The following is a 21,494-nucleotide window of genomic DNA, read 5'->3' as shown; positions in this document are numbered from 1 at the left end:
CACTAACCTGCTATCACTCCTGCCAGGTACACCAGCCCCACTCGGAGGCCTTTGTGGACCATTTCCAAGGGGATACCCAGACTCAGCTGCATAATAAGATTCCCCAGGATGTGCTGAACTCTGCGGAGACAAACACCATTGTCAAACATTATGACTAGCACAGGCAGTTATTTCCTTGGGAGGTTAACAGGCATTGATATGTTGTTTCCAGTTAAGAACATGCTTAATGTGAATTCCATTTTCTAATTTTTTTAGGTGACTTTTTAAAGAGATAAAATCTTACATGGAGCTTCAATATGTGAAGCAGATAAAAGGACATTTTAGAAATATACATTTACTTTATAAGTTTTGTTTTACAATAATTACTGATAATGTCAAATAGAGAGCAGTGAGGAAGCTTCAAGGAATGGAATATAAGCTTGCAATTATGGGTTTAGCTGACAGTTGCCATCACATGTCAGCCTCAGCACTTGATTTTGTTTTAGTTGCACAGTAGTATTGAGAGAATACTAATTCACTCATATTGAGTTGAAATTTCAGTAGGTTTTTAAACATCTCTTGCAAGCTCAGGGTAGTCTTTAATAAAACAGAGGTGGTGGGACTTCCCTGGTGATCCAGTGGCTAAGATTGCCCTCGCTCCTAATGCAGCAGGCCTGGATTTGATCCCTGGTCAGGGAACTAGATCCCACATGCCACAGCTAAGACCTGGCACAGCCAAAGAAATAAATAAAACAGATATGGCAGGAGAAACTTCATTCCCATTCCCAGTTCTGTATTTAAAAGGTTTTAAGTTTACCAGAATGGGGAAAAAAAAATGTTTACCTAGTAACACTAGCTAAACTTGGTTTCTCTCACATAAATATACTATAATTTGGTATATAACATTGTTGAGTAGAAATGCTTTTTATTATAGTTTATAAACATGGAAAAATATTTTTAAGTGAAATTGACATTATTTTGCTTGTCAAACCCCACAAGCATCTATGGAAACTCTCTGAATGTCATTTGGCAAATTTCCATATAACAGTAATCCTTAATTTAGTTGCTATGTAGCAAAATGCTTTAGTTTTTTTGAGGGGGCATGGTGAATCAGAATTCTGAGTGAGGTCATAAAAGGCTATTAGCATTTAAGAGACTGTAAGCAAAACTGAAAGGCAGGCACTGCATCACCTATTGCTTGTATTATTCTAAATAAACTATTTTACACCCATCAAAATGTTGATGAATTACATTTTTAACTTTGGCAGAGGTGGGGAGGAAGGCACTGACAATTCACATTTTAAAGGGAACATTTAACACCACACAACTTGGGGGACACAATTCTAGTTTGGTGATAATTTGGTTTCTTCTCATTTATTTTCCTACATAAATACCAGTAGTAGGCAGTTACAATACAATACAAAGTACACTGGACTTGGAGTTAGCACTAATGGGTTGAGATCTCACTCTACAAATGACTACATCCCGTAAGCCTCACATAAAACAGCAGAAGCAGTTCTTGCCTAGTCCAAGGGTTGCATCAAACAAGATTATGGATATAAAAGTACCTGATCAATAATATACCACCTATATAGCACAGGGAACTGTGCTCAATATTCTGTAACAACCTCATTGGGAAAAGAATTTGAAAAAGAATAAATACATGTACAGGTATAACTGAATCACTTTGTTGTACATGTGAAACTAATACATCATTGTTAATCAACTATAGTCCAATATAAAATAAAAAGTTAATAATAATAAAGTACCCAACAAATGTTCAGGGTTATGGTTACTTACAGTCACCTCTGACATCAGTGACTCAACTGTCATTACTTACCCAGCATGAACCAGCATGTATGAGATAAATCTCCAGGCTTCCTCCCGCTTCTCAGGACGGTAGATAAAAGGACTCTCCAAGATGCCCGTGTCCAAGGTGATCCACTGTTTCTGAGGCTTCCATACAGCATAGTAAATAAATAGCGCCAGCTGACAGGGAGGGGCAGACACTAAAGTTAACCATACCTGCTGCAGAAAGCGGCCCCATTAAAGCCCACGGGCACGACGTCTGTTTGAAACAATTTGCTCTTAAGAGGGCCGCTCCACAGCGTGTGGTCAGATGGCAGGAATTCAATTCCCTGCTGTATATCTGGACCATATAACTAGGCATCTCCTACTTCTTCCAGCAATTAGGAGCAGCCCTAGACCAAACTTCAAAGTATCTTTCTTACACCCACTTTCCCCTCCTCCTTTGCCCTCCTCTTCCCACCTTCACCATTTGACCATTCATTTACAACTTAATATGAAATTAGGTCACTGCTGCCTTCTGAAAAATAGAGGAGGGAAAGGGAAAAATAGTAACTTGACAGTGGGAAAACCTGGCAAACATGGCCTTAACCAAGTGATGAAGGCTCATGTCATGGGGATGTCCCCCATTCCCTAATGTGATGTGATGAGAAGGGTTCTTCACTTATGTGGTCTTCCTCCCCCAAACTCATAACTCCAGTCTAACCATGAGAAAAAATATCAGACAAACCCAGACAGAGGGACATTGTATAGGATACCTGGCCAGTACTCCTCGAGACGATCAAAACCGTGGAAAGCAAAGACAGAGAGGGTCAGAGATCAGAGTAGACTGGGGAGATGTGACAACTAAACACAGTGTGATACCCTGGGTTCGAAAGTACAAAAGGGACAGAAAGAGTTACCGATGGAAAAACTGGTAAAATTCAAATTAAGCCTGGAGTTTAGTTAATACTAACATATTAATATGAGTTTCCTAGTTTTGACAAATGTAAAACTATGGAAATGTAAGATATTAACATCGGGAGAAATTGGGTAAGGGGCATAAGGAACTCTCTTACTAGTTCTATAACTTTTCTATAAAGCTAAAATTACTCCAAAATAAAAAATTTCCTTAAAAAAATTTTTGGCGGCACCACTCAGTCTGCAGGATCTTAGTTTCTTGACCAGGGATTGAACGCAGGCCCCTGCAGTAAAAGTATCGAATTCTAACCTCTGAACTGCCAGGGAATTCTCCCTTTTTTTAATGTACGGTCTATCACCTCCAGCAAAATATTGAGTAGAAATGGTGATAATGGGCATTCTTGTCTTACTTCTGATTCTAAAGGAAAAAACGACTTTAACATTTCACTGTTTGTAGTAGTAAGCCCCTAAGATGGTCCTCAAGGGTCCTCACCACTTAATATTCACACCCTTGAATAGTTTCCTCCTTCAGTGAATCAGGGCTGGTTTCTGTGTCTGCCCCAACCAAAACAGCATTGACAAAAGCTTCTTTCAGGAACACCACATTTTGGCCTTATCTTTATATAAGCCATAAGAGGCCAGGTCCCTGTGATAGTTAAATTTTTATGTCAAGGTAACTAAACCACAGTATTTGGTCGAATATCATCCTACATGTTTCTGTGACTTTGAATAAAGCAGACTGCCCTCCGTAATGTGGGTGAGCTCGTATCGGTTGAAGGCTTAATAGAACAAACATTCCTTGAGCAAGGAATTGTGCAACAAGTGGCCTTTGGACTTCAGCTCACCCCCAGGCTGCTAGTCTGCTGGCCCACCTGTAGGTAGTAAGTTTGCCAAGCCTCCACATTACATGAGCCAGTTCCTTAAAATAAATCTCTCCACATACGTGTATAGACAGATGACAGATAGTGTGTGTGTGTGTACATCCTATTGATGCTGCTGCTTTAAAGAACCCTGACTAATACAGTCCTTGATAAAAATAAGTTGAGGCATCAGTGGGAACTAAGAGAATAACATTAGGAACTTCCTAATACTCTTAAGTCAGGGCTTCCCTGGTGGCTCAGAGGGTAAAAAAAATCCACCTGCAATGCAGGAGGCCTGAGTTCAATCTCTGGATCCGGAAGATCCCCTAGAGAAGGGAATGGCAACCCACTCCAGTATTCTTGCCTGGAGAATTCCATGGAGAGAGGAGCCTGAATGGCTATAGTCCACGGGGTCACAAAGAGTCAGACATGACTGAGTCACACACACACACACACACACACACACACACACACACTCACACACTCAATGCTCCTAAGTCACATCCCACAGGCAGCCATCCTCTGTCAGTTCCTTTATGAGGCATCATTGTGTGAGAGAAAAAGATGGGTGAGATAAGGCTCAGGAGAAGCCCAGTCCTAGTCAAATAACTAAGTATGTGGCCTTGAGCAAGTCACCCCACTCTTTTCTGGAAAACAAAACAGCTGACTGGACCAGAGTCTGATACTCACTGCATGCTGCCCAGAGCCAACATCATTAGTAGATCCCAGTCCCATTTTTTCCTACTGAAATCTGGAGGCAACCTATAGCTCTTTTAAACATACAGCTCCTGAGAGACCTTACCAATCAATCAAAGTTGGTTCCTGCGATCAAACCAATTGGAAACCCAGAGATCATTTGATCTCTAAAGCCCCCACCAACTAAAATGAAATGAAGCCACTGTGATTGTGGTCACTGCTGGGCAGAGGAGTTGTTTGAAAAATAACTCAACACTTGACTGAAAGTGCCTGGGAAGGCAGGAAGAACCTGGGAACCGACCTCTGAGGAGGACGAGGCCAGGTTCAGTGTGTGCCGTACTTGCCACCCCCAAGCTCTCTTCATGTTTCCCAGTCTTTCCTCTAGATCTGATCTAAAGCCCCCCCGGAGTCCTCGCAGCAGTGCACACCACCCGGCATGTTTACCTCGGCGATGCTGATGGAGATGATGAACACAGGCGGCGGGAAGCAGTTGGCTCTTTCCAGGTATGTTCTTCGCACAGGTTCAGGAAGCATCCATTTTGAGACAATCCTGTGGACCTTTCTAGGCTTGAAGGGGTCTCTATCTGCCCCGCCCTCTCTCATTTTCTCCTCTTCCAGCTCTTCCTTCATCTCTCTATCCATATTCAGATTCACAGCCTCCTCTATCTCCAGATCGTGAGCAGCAGCCATTGTCCTGGGTCCTCCTCCACCTGAAAGGAACAAGACTGTCATGGGAAAACAGACGACCCTATAGTCTTTGGGCCGTAGCTCTTTCCTGGGCGCTCTGGCACAACCATTGGTTTCCAGTGCCTTCCCCGTGAGTCAGTAGAAGGTGGCTGAAGATCTGTTGCCCAAATACACGTAACATCCACACCCTCACCATCCGAATATAATTGTGAGAAAGTAGTTAGTTCTCCCCAGCTGAGGAAGAGGACTCCCCAGAAGTCACTTATGGAATTACCTACTGTCAGCACCCAAAGGGCGGACTGGAGCTTTGGGATGGCAGCTCTACCTCATACACCCTTTCCTTCCCCTCTGCCACGGACTCCCAAGGCAATCATTACTGTAAGAGATAACTTTGCCGCGAGGCAATGCATCTCAGAGTCTAAGCCACGCACATGCGTAAACGAATTCAGTTTTGACTAGTCTCCTCTCAACTCTTAGTTTCATCTTGCTTCTACTCCCGAGCCAAACACTGGTCTCTGGTTTCTGATTCCAAATCAAAAATTGTTTAATGAGCATCGACTATGTATCAGGTACCATGCTGAGAGGTACTATGTATCAGGCACCCATTTTAGTTTTAAAAATTACTCCCCCAAAAAAACAGATTTAAAGCCACATCTTCTCTTTCTAAATTATCAGTGTCCTTTCTAACATGCCACCGGTGCCGTTGTGGCACATGAGTTAAGTGGGCCATTGCTCCCTGGTCCTCCAGGGGCAGCGCTGCAACTCTCGCTAAAACACTTCTTCCCAACAACTCTTTGACATCTGGCACTCTTGGCTGAGTTCCTGCTAATTTCTACAGCCAGTATCCCCTTGAACTCAATCCTCAATATCCAAACACTCAAGCATTTATGCAACAGATAGCTGTTGAACACCTACTATGTATCAGGTGACCATTCCTATGCCAGAGTGTTTACAGTGTCATGGAGGAGGCTGAGGTCAAGAAAATCACACAAATAATTGTGTAATTACAGCTATGCTAAGAGACACCATGCAGATGCAGAAGTCACTAAGGCAGCGTGTCTGCAACAGCGAGGCCTGGACCACATACTCCCTCCTCTCCATGTGTCATGGTGCTATCTGTACCGTCTTTCTCCTTTTGGTTTAGTTAGTTCTGTTATATTTTACTCCTGGTTGAACTATTTAATCAAGTATTTTCATAGTCAAAAAATGGATTCTCCAGGCAAGAGTACTAGAGTGGGTTGCCATGACCTCCTCTGGGGGATCTTCCCAACCCAGGGATCGAACTCGGGTCTCCTGCATTGCAGGCAGATTCTTTACCACTGAGCCACCAGGAGAGCCCCTGGCAGGGATGGGGGAGGCTCAAATACATTAAAGGAAAAAAATAATGTTGCCAGACACTACATAGAGTACAATCCATTTTTTTAAGAAAGTAATGTACTGATACACAGGGAAAAAATCTGGAGAATTAACCATGATGATAATTTGCATGATGGGATTTCACTAGATTTTTGCCCTTTATGTAGGAGTGGTCCACATTTTGTGGATGCTGAAGCTTAAACAATATGGGGGAGGGAAGCTTAAACATATAAAAATGTTATTTTTTCTTTGGAAAAAATAACAAAATTAAAATTATAAAATAGAAAAACTATAAAAGTACTTAGAGTGCTTTAGAAGAAGCCTGTGTAAGTAGAAATCTGAAGCTTAAGCTTTGTTAGTATCGCAGATAACCCAGCCAAAACAATCTTAAAAGAGAAGAACAAAACAGGAGGTACCGCATTCTCTGATTTCAAACTATAATTTAAAAAACTACAGTAATCAAAACAGTATGGTACTGTCACAAAAACAGATACAGAGCAAAGGAATTGAACAGAGGCCAGAAATGAGCTCACACCCATATGGGCAATCAACCTATGACAAAGGAAGCAAGAGTATACAATGGGGGAACGATAGCATCACACCACATACAAAAATAAACTCAAAATGGATTAAAGCCTAAAATGTAAGACCTGAAACCATAAAACTTCTAGAAGAAAACACAGGCAGTCTGCTCCTTGACATCAGTCTTAGCAATATTTTTTCTGGATATGTCTCCTCAGGAAAGGGAAACAAAAGCAAAAATAAACAAATGGGACTATATCATGCTAAAAAGCTTTTGCACAGCAAAGAAAACTACCAACAAAAGGAAAAGGCTGCCTACTGAATGGGAGGAGATATTTGCAAATGATAGATCTGACAAGGAGTTAATATCCAAAATATACAAAGAGCTCATAATACAACCCAACATAAAAAACAAACAAACAACCCAATGGAAAAATGGACAGAGGACCTGAATAGATATTTTTCCTATAAAGAAGACATACAGATGGCCAACAGACACATGAAAAGATGCAAATCACTAATCATCAGGGAAACACAATCAGAACCACAACGAGGGGAATTTCCTGGCATCTCAGCGGTTAGGACTCCACATTTTTCACTGCTGTGGCCCAGGTTCAATCCCTGGTCAGGAAAATAGACCCAACAAGTCATGCAGTGCAGACAAAAATAAACAAACAAACAAAAATCAAAACACAATGAGAATCACTTCACACCTGACAGAGTGGCTGTTATCAAGAAAGACAACATAACAAGTGTTGGCCAGGATGCTGAGAAAAGAGAGCCTTCATGCACTGTTGGTGGAAATGTACATTGGTACAGCCACTGTGGAAAATAGTACATGGTGGTGGTGTAGTTGCTAAGTTGTGTCCAACTCTTGAGACCCTGTGGACTGTAGCCTGCCAGGCTCCTTTGTCCACAGAATTTCGCAGGCAAGAATACTGGAGTAGGTTGCCATTTCCCTCTCCAGGGGATCTTCCTGACCCAGGGATCAAATCAGAGTCTCCTGCATTGCAAGTGGTTTCTTTACCAACTGAGCCACCAGGGAAGCCCATGGAAAACAGTATATGGATTCCTCAAAGAAAAGTAGAATTACCATTAGATCCAGAAATTCCATCTCTAGGCATTTATCCAAAGAAAATGAAAAGGTACCTCTCTGTTAAATGCTAAATTATTTACAGTAGCTAAGATATGGAAGCAATCTAAGTGCCCATTAATAGATGAATGGATAAAGAATATGTGGTATGCACACACATGCACACACACACGGAGGAATATTTCTCAGCCATGAAAAAGAATAAAATCTTGCTATGCAACAACATGGATGGACTGAAAGGGCATTATGCTAAGAGAAATGAGTCAGGCAAAAAATACTGTATGATTTCATCTATATGGGTAATCTATAAAACACGTGAACAAACACAACCAAACAGAAATAGAGTCATAGATACAGAGAACAAACAGGTTTTTGCCAGAGAGGAGGAGGTTGGGAGGAGGTAAGAAAAAGATGGGAGATAAAGAGGTACATTTTAGTTACAAAATAAGTGTCACAGGAAAAAAATGTAGTGTGGGGAATACAGTCCATAATTGTGTAATAGCTATGTATGGTGACAGATGACAACTGGACTTTTCATGGTGATCATATTGAAAAGTATAGAAATAACAGATCACTATGCTGTATACCAGGAATAACAGTGTTGTGGGTCAATTATTTCAAAAACAAAGTCATAGAAAAAAAGATCAGCCACATCAGATATATGTGACTACCAAAGGTGGGGGTGGGAAGGGGAATTAGATGAAGGTAGTCAAAAGGTACAAATTCCTGCTGCTGCTGCTCACTCAGTTGTGTCTGACTCTTTGCGATCTCATTGCCTGTAGCCTGCCAGACTCCTCTATCCATGAAATTCTCCCAGAAAGAATACTGGAGTGGGGTGTGATTTACTCTTCCAGAGGGATCTTCCCAGCCCAGGGATCGAACCCACATCTCTTACCTCTCCTGTAGTTATAAGATACATATGTACTGGGGATGTAACACTACAACATCATAAAGATAATTAACACTGCTGTACATTATAAATGAAAGTTGTTAGGAGAATAAATCCCACTAGTTCTAGTCATGAAGAAAAATATTGTTTTCCTATTTCTTTAATGTTGTGTCTATATGAAATGATGGATGCTCACTAAATGTACTGTGGTAATCATTTCATGATATATGTAAGTTGTACAACAATCATTATGTTGTACACCTTAAACTTAAAATATATATATATATATATAATAAAAACAGAGCCATCTGTATGAGACCTTTGCTGGACCCTAAAGTCTCAAGCACTGTACTATTTCTTCCCTTCCCATGTGGGTCAATGTCTGAAAGATGAGTTTGTACCCACTAAACACCTTGTCATCTGCAACCCCGATCGAAACTGCTCTGCTAAGTTATGCCCTTTAAACAAATCCACTTCTGTTGTAATGTGAATTCTAACAAAGTGTGCAGAGTAGCCCAGTCTCTTCAAAGCACATCATCATGCAAATCTCACGTACTCCTTTGAACAATCTGGGAAGAAAAGGCAAGCAATATTCCCAGTTCTCACCTTCCACTTTCCTAACTGAGCTTCCTGTTGAAAACCCTTCATCCCTGCCTTTCATCCCAACCACATTCCATTGGCTAACTTTTTCCCACTACCCAGCCACAGGCATCCCTCTGCGCGCTTCAGTGACACTGTCCTCCTGCAACTGGCCTTCTCTAACTTGGTGGGAAAAGGCAGTGTCAAGGTCACTAAAGGGCAGGTACACAGGCTGGACAGATCTGAGGAATGGCCATGTCTTATTTTTATATGCCACCCCAGTAAATAGCCCTGGATCTGGGACTGTGAGCCATAGAATGGGGGCTTCGCGGGGTGGGAGGCAGGGGGAATGGAGAAGTATATGTTTAATGGGTACAGAGTTTCGGTATGGGAAGATGAAAAAGTTCTGGAGATGGATGAAGGTGATGGTTGTACAATGTGAATGCTGTGAATTAATTATACACTTAAAAACAGTTAAAATAGTAAATTTTATGTTATGTGTATTTTACCACACACACAAACTAAATAATAATAATAAATTTTCAAGGTCACTGGAAAGACTAGATAGAATATACTGTTTGTCATCAGCATGTGCTTAATCAACAGTACCCAATGTTACTGACATTTTCAGCTTAGTCCAAGGTAGCTAAACTTCCTCTCATGCACATGCTCAGATGCTCAGTCATGGCTGGCTCTTTACGACCCCATGGAGTATAGCCCAGCAGGCTCCTCTGTCCATGGGATTCTCTCAGCAAGAATACTGAAGTAAGGTGCCTTTCCTTCTCCAGGGGATCTTCTGACCCAGGGATCAAACCCACGTCTCTTATGTCTCCTGCACTGGAGGTGGTACATCTTCCCAAGTGGTACCACTAGCATCACCTGAGAAACCCTCTAAGTTTTTTCACTGGAATTTTGTTTTTTTGGGGGGTGGGGGGGCTACATCGAGCAGCATGTGGGATCTTAGCTCCCCAACCAGGGGTCGAACCCAGGCCCCTTGCAGTGGAATCACAAAGTCCTAACCACTGGACTGCCAGAGAAGTCCCTAAAATTAACCATTTTAAAATATACAATTCAGTAGCATTAAATACATTTATAGTGTTGTGCAACCATCACCACTATCTATTTCCAAAATTTTTTCATCACCCCAGAAAAAACCCTCATACTCAGTAAGAAGTCCCTTCCCTATTGCTCCATCCCTCCAGCCTCTGGCAACCATTAATATGCTTTTTGTCTCTGTGGATTTACCTATTCTAGATATTTCATATAAATGGAATTATAAAATATGTGGTCTTTTGAGCCTGGCTTCTCTCACTTAAAGTCAAGGTTCACCCATGTTGTAGCATGTGTCAGTATATCATTCCTTATTATGGCTGAATAATATTGCATTGTATAGATAAATAAATAAAACCACATTGTTCATCCACTCATGTGTTTAAGGGCATTTGGATTTTTTCCACCTTTTGGCCACTGTGAATAGAGCTGCTATGAACATCCCAATACAAGTTTTTATTTAAATACATGTTTTCAGTTCTTTCAGGTATATACCTAAGAGTGGAATTGCTGGGTCATATGGTAATTCTATGTTTAATTTTTCAGGAAATCCTAGATCCCATTTTAAAGTGGTTGAAAATAAATAAATTAATTAATTAAATAATAAAAAAAATAAAGTGATTAAGACTCTGCACTTCCACTGCAGGGTACATAAGTTCGATCCCTGGTTGGGAAACTAAGATCCCGCAAGCCAAGTAATGAGGTGGGGAAGAAAAAATTAAAGTGGGGATAAGGATAGCACTTACTTCATGACATTTTTAATTTTTGTATTGCAGTATAGTTGATTTACAGTGTCGTGCCGATCTCTGCTGTACAGCTAACTGACTCAGTTATACACGTGCAGACAATCTTTTATTTGTATTATTTTTTATTATGGCTTATCACAGGATACTGATTACAGCTTCCTGTGCTATACAGTAGGCCCTTGCTTATCCATTCTAAATGTAATAGTTTGCATCTAGCATCACCACCTCATAGCATTTTGGGGAAGATTATTTGAGATAACACATATAAAGCCTTAGAACAGTTGCTGGCACTTAGTAAACACACCTCAATTATTAGTCTTATCAGCTAAGGATGGATGAGTGGGTATGTGGATAGGCAGATAGATGGCTAGAAGGAAGGGTGGGACTGGGTCTGGGGTCTATTTTCACACTGCAAATTACTAGGAATTAGGTCACATTTAATTTTTTTTCAAATGCATTCCATTAGGCAAGGTTGTATATTATAATAGATTATAGTTAATAAATTTAAGGAAGTCCCCTTTTATTACTATTTTCCCAGTAACTTTACTGAAAATAAAGGCTTCTTCCCTCATACTCACCCAGTCTCTGAGGGTCAGACTCTTAAGGGTATAGAGATAACTATTGGGTTGGCCAAAAATTTCATTCAGGCTTTTTGCAACATTTTGTGGAAAACCTGGATGAACTTTTTGGCCAATCCATTATTTTATTAATTTTCCTTGAATATTGATGATTATTTCTAGTTTGTCTCATGTCTCATAAATGGCGAAACAGAGTATGGATTTAAGATCAGCAGCTCTTAAATGCAAATACTAAGGCACTTTTAAAAGAAGTTCAGGGACTCACTCCCTAGTGGTTCACTGGCTAAGACTCCACACTCTCAATGCAGGGGGCCTGGGTTCAATCCCTGGTTAGGGAACTAGATCCCACATGCCACAGCTGAGATTCAATGCAGCAAAGTAAATAAATAATTTTTTTTTAAATTAGTTTAAGTAGGAGTGATTAACATTGTGTTAATAAGCCCTAGTCATACATGATCATTTCATGAGGAAATAAAATTCCACATTGTTAATAACACAACTTTACATCTATAAAAGGGCTTCCCTGGCAACTCAGACAGTAAAGAATGTGCCTGCAATCTGGGAGATTCACGTTAAATCCCTGGGTTGTGAAGATCCCCTGCAAAAGGGAATGACAACCCACTCCAGTATTCTTGCCTGGCGTATCTCACGGACAGAGGAGCCTGGCGGGCTACAGTCCATGGGGTCACAAAGAGTCAGACACAACTGAGTGACTAACACACACGCCCCTACAAAAGAAGCTGGAAAAACAAGCTCCCCAATCTCCCCCCACAATTTTTCTCTTTTTTCCAGACTTCAAAATTTTCAGAAATGTTATGAACTCAAGGCCATCATTTTAGTTACTTTAGTGAAATATATTTCCTGTGTTGCAAAAGTATCTGACACATTCAGTTTAGCTGAGCTCACTCTGTGTCTGCTTTCTTCCTTGGTATGTGTTTATTAGCCACTCAGTCGTGTTCAGCTCTTAGCGACCCCATGGACTGTAGCCCACCAGGCTCCACTGTCCATGGGATTCGCCAGGCAAGAATACTGGAGTGGGTTGCCACTCCCTTCTCCAGGGGATCTTCCCAACCCAGGGATCGAACCCGGGTCTCCTGCATGGCAGGCAGATTCTTTATTGTCTGAGCCACAAGGGAAGACCTTCTTCCTTGGTCCATGCAGTAAAGGGATCTGACATCTAGGTCTACCTACTGTAGTAGATTCTAGAAACAGATGAACATGTTGGTAGAGATGGCGGCCTTTTGTTTTGATCTCTCTTCTCAAACACTATCACACTGTGACTTCCGTACCTGCCTGTGCGCCTGTCGCATGAATACTGAGGCCTCCCTCTGGTTCATCTCCACGGGTGCTGCTTCTCATCCGACATTCCCTGTCCCTCCCACTCCTGTTTACCTTCTGCTCCCACAGCTGAATTTCTGAACACAATTCACCACCATGGAAACACTACTGACCAGATTGGCAACAATGAAAAACACTGATCCATACTTATGAGGCTATATGGAAATGGACGCCGTTTATGAGGTGTAATGGATGCAGGCTTTCACAAGGCAACTGGGCGGTTTCTATAAAATATGAAATTCATATACCTTTCAACAGACTTATTCTACTTGTAGAAATCTACTTCTAGAAATGTATTTGAGCAAGTACTCAAGGCTATCGTTCAAAGATGTTCAGAGCAGAACCATTTAGAGTAGTGAAAAATTACAAAGAACCTTAAAGTACTTTAATCAGGTTGTTGTATTTTCTGATAGTTCTACTTCCTAATACTGTGCTGAAATCTGCTCGCCAGCACTTCCTGGGTCAAAGGTTCCCCTCCCTAGGGCCTCACAAAGCAAGTCTAAGCTAGGGTCATGTCATTAATCATGAGGGTGTAGCCTATATACGCCATGGGTTCTATAAATCAAAGTTGGGATAGATTATCTGAACTTTCCGGATTACCAGAATTTCTGGAGGCTCGGTCCATAGCACAAGATCTCAAAACAAGTCAGCAATGATTACAACACAATATAAGTCTCAGAAATATAAAAACGTCTACAGCTATCCAATTATTTACTTCGTCACTCTCATCAGTGTTACTCAGGGAGTGAATTGTTTACTACATTGACTGCTTCCTTATTCATTAAGCAAAGATCATGCAGGTTTCTTAAGCTTTCTTGAATGTAAACTTGATAATATGCCTCAGCTGCTACCTTTTATCTGCAGCAATTGGCTGTCAACTCTGTTGAAATCACACACACACGAACACACGCACACACATTCAGATCAAAACTGGGTGGAACTGCTGTGAAATGTTCTCATCCTACACTTAGAGAACAACTGGGGTAGATTATTAAAAAGAATACTGGAAAAGTAGAAAACACTCAGAACCTTCTGGTTAAAAATGGAGATGTTCCCCTACATGCAAGAACTGAAGACCTTCCCTTCAAGTTAGCAATTATTCTCAAAAAGAGGAAAAATGGAAAGAACTTTTCTACTTCCTGACCTTACCTGGTATAACCATTGCTCTTGTTATGAATCATGGAGCCAGTGTGCTGGCCAACGATTGGAAAGGGGAGGGCTGTGCTCATTTACCCAGAATAGGTGATTTGCCTTTAAAAAATATATATCTGTAGAAAAAGAGATTTCCATAAGAGGATTTACATAGGAGACTCTAGACATTGGCAAGGGATTTTTCTGAAGACCGCTTGTGAAGTGAAAGTCATGAAGCTCAGTCATGTCCGACTCTTTGTGACCCCATGGACAATACAGTTCATGGAATTCTCCAGACCAGAATACTAGAGTGGGTATTCTTTCCCCTCTGCAGGTGATCAAACCCAGGTCTCCCACATTGCAGGCAGATTCTTTACTGGCTGAGCCACAAGGGAAGCCCAAGATTACTGGAATGGGTAGCCTATCCCTTGTCCAGTGGATCTTCCCAACCCAGGAATCGAACTGGGGTCTCCTGCATTGCACGTGGATTCTTTACCAACCGAGCTATCAGGGAAGCCCAAAGACCTCTTAGGTGCCCTTATTCACTATTGAGAATACTGACAGGACAGAGTAAAGAGACAAAGTTGGTAATTAAATAGTTAATCCCACTAGGGGACTATAAATCAAGAAAAAAGTATGGGAGACCCTTGTAAGTTAATGATCACTCAAGAAAGCAGGTTTGCTTAACCACAAAACCAAGCAGGGCTGCTTAGCAACAAAACCACACAACACAAGCATGAGACATGCCCCCTGACAGTAAACCATGGTGGCATGAGACCTGCATCTTGCCCAGTGAGCCCGGTAAGTTAATGACCCCCTAGGACATGCTCTCTGCACACATAAAAAACAATAATTTATGGAAAGGTAACATTTCAAAGTGAAAGATCCTCAAGGTACTAAGATCTGAGATAATTTTTCCATAGCGTCATGACAATCATAGTTACGGTCATAGTGTCTTGACCATGTAGGGACAAAAAAGACTCCCCCACCTGACATAGAGGAGGAGGTGACGATGGAAGCATGACATCTGCTCAAGAATGAGGAAGAAAGTGGTTTTCTCCTTTTCTGACTTCTCCTTTGATTATAAAACTGTAGCCCATTAAGTTCTTGGGGTGGAGCACCTTTTGCCTGCCCACTTATAAGCCTCACAAGCATCCTGTTCTAATAAATTACTTCTTATCTATCACTTTGCCTCTCACTGAATTCTTTCTGCACTGAGACGTGAAGGACTGGAACTCCTTGGAGTCCCTCAAAATGCCATATAGCATTTTCAATATAGTGTTTCTCAAAATTATGTTATAAATTAAGTCAAAAAAATGTAAGTTAAGGACTTCTGTAACTGAGCAGGACCCTCTGGGGCCTTCCCAGGATAGACCTCTCTGCCATATCCTCTGCTTCAGCTCCTCTCTAAAGTACCTAGATAGCAGTATCTGATGCACATTTCTTGAGTTGTTTTGCAGATACGAAAACCCCCACCAGATGAAAGATGTTGACTCCTGATGACCATGAGCACAGAGCCCCCAGGCCTACTGAACCTAAGGATTGATGTTAACCCCGTGGCACCACCCTGGTACCTCATCAGAGAATTGTGTGCCAGCTGATCACACACCCTGGGTCGCCCCTTCCTCACCTTGCCTTTAAAAAAATGCTTGGCTGAAACCCATTAGGGAGTTCAGGTGTTTTGAGAACTAGCCACCCTGGACTCCTTGCTTGATGCCCTGCAATAAACACAGGACTTTCCTTCACCACAACCCAGAGTCAGTAGATTGGCTTCAGTGCGTGGATGAGTGGACCCAAGTTTGGTTCTCTAACACTTCCACGGTATTCTTTTGATAATGCTTATGTAATGGTCATTTGTTAATTTTCTCAGCCAATTACTCATTTCATGAATCTAGGTGGGCAGCAGGGACCACTTCCCAGTACAAAAGCTAAAAATGTCCGATACCCACTTTTCCAGGTTATTAGGCTCAGGTATGTGACCTGGGCTTCAGCAATCAGTTGCATTTGCTTAAAATGTGGAGGACTGGAGCTGTGGGTGGGGAAGATTCTTCACATGGTGCACTTTGAAGCAATGGCAGCAGTATCTGGTATCCATCCAGCCTGCCACTGGGGTCAGTGTGGTACCCAGCGTCCAATGCCAGCTGTGTGCTTCATGCAGGCTGAAGCAGTGAGCATGCAGCAGCGACAAGGTGGCTCTTTTTGCCTACCTGGCTCTGTAATTTTGGTGTACTTCCAATTGCCTGGACTCCCTTTGTTTCTGCTTATTTCCTTCCAGTGATCTTGTAATCTACCATGACATTGCGATACATTAAGAAATATATATATTTGGTCTTCCTCCCCAGCTCCAGGCACTGAGCTCCTAGAACCCTTGAAATTTCCTGAGCGATAGATGTGAGAGGACTATCTTTTGCTATTCTTAATAAGCCTCTTTCAACTGTACCTGAGTTTATGTAAATGAAGTTATTCTTAGAGGATGGGGACTGGTCGCCAGAGGAAACAGCCATGTGACTAGAGGGTTGGAACTTTCAGTCCCCCACCTCTGGGATGGGAAGAAGTGCTCGAAACTGAGTTTCACCACCAGTGGTCAATAATTTAATCAATCATCCCTATGTAATTGAATCTCCATACAAATCCTAAACAAATGGGTTAGGAGAGCTTCCAGATTAGGTGAACAGTTCAAGGTGCTGGGAGGGTGATGCATTTACAGACGGTGTGGAGGCTCTACGTCCCTTCCCACATACCTTGCCCAATGCATCTCTTCCATTTGGCTGCTCCTGAGTTGTAGTCTTTATAATAAACTGACAATAGTAGGTAATGTCCTGTCCTGAGTTCAGCGAGCTGCTCTAACAAATTATGGAACCCAAGGAGGGAGGTGACAGAAATGCTGAAATTATAGCCATCTGGTCAAAAGCCCTGGAAGCCTAGGCTTGCAACTGGCATCTGAAATAGGCAGCAGCTTTGTGGGACTGAGTCCTTAGTCTGTGGGGTAGTCAGCGTCAGAATTGCTTGACATGGAAAACCCACACATTTGGTGTCAGAAGTGTGAGTACTATTAGAGGTCCACTCTATCTCACAATCTCTGTGATCTTCCAACAGGAGGCTGACATGGTTTTGTTGCCGTATTCCTCAGGCCCAGAAAGTTCCTGATGCATCGAAGGTGTTCAGAAAATACTTGTATCTGAGTAAAAGGTAAACAAACTCTCTGCAACTATGATGTATTAGTAAATCTACAATTGTTCCAAAATACAAAGTTTATTTAAAAGAATACCGGAGACCAGATCAACAGGCTTATTAGAAGGATGAACTAAGGTATCTACCAGGATTATTTTTGTAATCTGGTCCGTTAATAAACAATTGAAACAAACTGAGAAAAAAAAAAAGAAATAAATACCGGAAGGAGGGAGGGAAGGAGAGAGGAATTCCATGTACAGCATATTAACTAAGAGTTTTGGTTATTTCTCTTAAACCGAGAAGCACTTCTCTCATCCTTTTCCTCCGCACAACCCCCCCCCCCCACTGTCATCATTCTGCCACCACTGAGCCTTCATTGAGACTGCAGAGCTACCATGCTGTATTGGTTACAAAAAGAATTGTTACCTGTCTTCAGGGAGCACTATTCCTTGTGCTTGGCACTGTTAAGACTCGAGTTCTACTCCCCTCAGTGTCTTACAGAATTATTGTAAGAATCAAATGAAATCCTAAGAGTTGCCATAATAGTGAGCACTTACTGTGTGCCAGGTTCTATGCCAAACACTTTAAGAGCACACTCTTCTTTACTTCTTACAACAATCTTGTAAGTTGGGATAATAACATCCCCAATTTATGGATAAGGTAACTCAGGCTTCCCAAGTACCTGGCTTAAGGTCATAGAGCTAGTGAGAAGAAGGCTGGAACAGGAGACTTTGATGGCATCTGACTCCAAAGATCCCACGTGTTCCTCTGCCTTGTGATTTCCATGTAACAAGTGTTCAAGAAGTGTGCATAGTTTTGAGTATTTTCATCCCATCCTTCCCTCCTTCCTCCTCCCACTTCCTCCTCCAGCTCTCCAATCAGATTCCAACTAGGCCCTGAGAGTTCCCAGATGGGAGCTGTAGAAGAACTGGCAAGCAGGACTGGGAACACCCACCACTCCCATCACTGCCACAAGGAGTCAAGATGGAGAAGGACGTCCAGGAAAGAGAAAGGATGTGATTCTCTGAGAACCCGAGGACTAAGTCAGGCTCACCTTCCTTCTTCACCTCACCCAGGAGAGCACTGCCAAGGCCACCAACCTTAGGACAACTCCTCTTTGGCAGAAGAGGCTTTCGATCACTAACTTGTGCTGCTTTCCCAGCTGCACGCGAACAAATAGGTTTCAGACATCTGAATTGTTTTTTTAAACAGCTGGCCCCACCCATTCATTGGTACCAGGCGGGCCCTTGCAGAGGCTGAGTCCAGCCTTGATGTGGCCGGGGTGTCCAGAAGGCTGGGCAACAGACTATGCTGGGTGTACCCAATTGCTGCCCAGCTGGGCCTGGTGGGGAGGCTTTGGGTGGTGTTGCCGGGCAACCTGGGTAATTGGAGAGGCCACGGATTGGGCTTCTGGGCCACAGAGACGAACAGCCTCCTTCATCATACTGCAGACCATCATTATGCCTCATTCCAGAGTCCTGCAGCAATCTCTCTGTGGTTATAGCCTGAAAGAGGGCTTTTTTAGCTACAGAAATTAAGAACCAGCCTTTCCAATTTATGGGTTTGTGGTTGTGGTTGTTTTCTTTTCGCTACATCTCCGAGAATACACTTGAAATAAATAGGCAAAAGATTTCAAAACAAAATAGAAAGTACCTTCACAAATCCCTTTTTCCAAAAGTGTTCCTTCTTCCTGAAGCAAAACACACTTGCCCTCAATTGTGAGGGCACCTAAGGTAGGGATGCTCTTCTTCCTGAGGTCTCTGCATGCCTACTGTGTGTTAAAAGATTCTTCTTTGGAATCCCACAACTGTGGCTGTGGTTCAAGGTGGGGGGACCAAGACTCTGGTCATGTACAAGACCTCTCAGTGGAATAATTTCTTTGTGTCTCTCCCATTCAAAGACCATCATGGTACTGCCCTTTCCCAATCCACAGAACCACTTTCACTGGTGGGGTTTTTAGTTTATTTTTTGTTTTTGTTTCATTCAGCCACGCCTCAAGGCTTGCAGAATCTTAGTTGCCTGAACAGGGATCGAACTTAGGCCCACAGCAGTAAAAGTACTGAGTCCTAACCACTGGACCACCAGGGAATCCCCATCACTTGTGGTATTTCAATGAATCCTACTAGCTGACCTGTGAAGAAGACACCATTTTTATTCCCATTTTACAGATGAACAACTAAGGCAAAAAGAGGTACCTGTGACTGCACATCAAAAGCAAAGCCAGAGCACTGTCCCATTCTTCTGAGGCTAGATCCTGAGCCACTCCACTATTAGTATACCCGCTGCCTCCCCACAGAGCTATTTAAATACTCTATTATAACATTTTTGTTTTCTATTATAATAAATAATAGTAATAATAATACATACTGTAAAGACCAAAGCTTTATGTTGTATCCCATACTATTCTTAACACATTTTCCTTGTTGATTGTGATCAGACTTTCAGAGTTGCCTCATGCACACTAGGAAATAGAATATGGAAGAAGTCCCAAAGATAGACACACTATTTAACTAGGCTAATGACCTAGCCCACCAGAGCACAGAGCTAAAGGAAAACTCCCAGATGGTGCTAGTGGTAAAGAACCTGCCTGCCAATGCAGGAGACGTAAGAGACACAAGTTTGATCCCCATGTTGGGAAGATCCCCTGGAGGAGGAGGAAATGGCAACCCACTCCAGTATTCTTGCCTGGAGAATGCCATGGACAGAGAAGCCTGGCGGGCTACAGTTCATGGGGTCACACAGAGTCAGACACCACTGAAGTGACTTAGCATGCAGCACGCAATGACCTAGCCCACCAGAGCACAGGGCTGAAAGAAAACTCCCAACCTCCTTAATTCAAGGAGTTGGATCTGTTTGATAACATTATGATACTATTTCAGTCCCTTCAGTAAGAAGGCAGAATCACTGCTCTTTTTAGGTATTTGTAGGTATTCTTCAAAAAGGCTTTCACTGCCTCATCTTCAATGTTTCTTAAAAAATGGTCCATTGATGGTAAGCAACTGTGCTGCTTTGCATGGGACTAGGGATAAGTGATTTAGGGTGCTAAAATTAGGACAGTCCTGAGCACACCAAGGACAGCTGGTCACCCTGACATTAACCACCTACAGAATCATCTGAAAAAGTCAAGTGGAGATGGCTGGTTCTAATCCCAGGGCAGTGGTTCTTAACCCTGGCTACACATCAGAATTGTCTGAGGAGATTGTAAAGCAGTATTAATGTCTGAGCTCACCCCCGATCAGTTGAACTAAGGCCTCTGGTGCTAGGGCCTGGGCATTGGGATTTTCTGATGTGCAGCTAAGGTTGAAACCCCCTGCCCTAGAAATTTGTATTCTGGGCTGGGGTCTTGCCCAGGAATCTGCCTGTCTTTGTAACAGCTCCCTGGGGGATTCTCATGTATGCTATGATTGACAACCAATGAATTCTTACGTGATGTGTGAATTTATTCGACAACATACCCTGAATGCCTTGTATATGCTATACTCTGGAAACACACCAAAAAACAAAAACAAAACCACCTCCTATTCCCCAGGCCCTCTTTATTCCCCAGTGGAGAATAAAGATCTATAAATTGTTCCAACACAGTATACAGTAGTCACCCCTTATCCACAGCAATACATTCCAAGTCCCCAGGGAATATCTGAACCTGTGGGTAGCACCAAATTTTATCTATACAATGGTTTTTCCTATACACACATACCTATGGTAAAGTTTAATTTATAAATTAAACATTAACAAAAATAACTAATAATAAAATAGAATAATTAAAACAATATTCTGTAATAAAAGTTGTATGAATGTTGTCATCTTTCTCTCTCTCTCCAAATATCTTATTGTACAAATATAATGCTGTTTCCATCTTAACTAAGCACTTATCACACATTGTGGCTGTAACTTTTGCAGTTTGAGGTGAAATAGCAAACCTAGCATGAATTTTTTTTTCCCTTCTTCACAATTTCATAGATGATTGATTTTTACCACAGATCTTAGCAGCCTCAGAATGCAATTTTTTTTCTTACCACTGTTGTTGTTGTTGTTGGCCACACCATGTGACTTGTGGAATCTTAGTTCCCTGACCAGGAATCAAACTTGTACCCCCTACAGTGGAAACAGAGT

At 42.0% G+C, this 21,494-nt stretch overlaps 1 protein-coding gene and 1 long non-coding RNA gene across 3 annotated transcripts in view; one reads left to right on the top strand and one right to left on the bottom strand.

Moving 5' to 3' along the window:
- Positions 1-21,494, bottom strand: part of RHBDL2 (rhomboid like 2) — a 51,236-nt gene that overhangs the window by 23,618 nt on the left and 6,124 nt on the right. For both annotated transcript variants that reach the window (XM_061122324.1, XM_061122323.1), the window contains exons 2-4: positions 4,686-4,951; positions 1,820-1,968; positions 8-120 (exon numbers count right to left, since the gene is read on the bottom strand). In XM_061122324.1, the coding sequence (XP_060978307.1) occupies positions 8-120; positions 1,820-1,968; positions 4,686-4,931 (508 nt within the window). In that variant the 5' untranslated portion in view covers positions 4,932-4,951. The remainder of the gene's footprint in view (positions 1-7; positions 121-1,819; positions 1,969-4,685; positions 4,952-21,494) is intronic.
- LOC133041550 (uncharacterized) lies at positions 12,798-21,131 on the top strand. Its single transcript, XR_009689262.1, has 3 exons — positions 12,798-15,780; positions 17,307-17,399; positions 18,252-21,131. It is a non-coding gene; the product is annotated as an uncharacterized LOC133041550 (long non-coding RNA).

The sequence above is a fragment of the Dama dama genome, chromosome 20 (genome assembly GCF_033118175.1).
Source record: "Dama dama isolate Ldn47 chromosome 20, ASM3311817v1, whole genome shotgun sequence".
Classification (NCBI taxonomy): Eukaryota; Metazoa; Chordata; class Mammalia; order Artiodactyla; family Cervidae; genus Dama; species Dama dama.
Note: the sequence above shows the minus strand (reverse complement) of the source record. Positions and strands in the feature narration are given on the sequence as shown.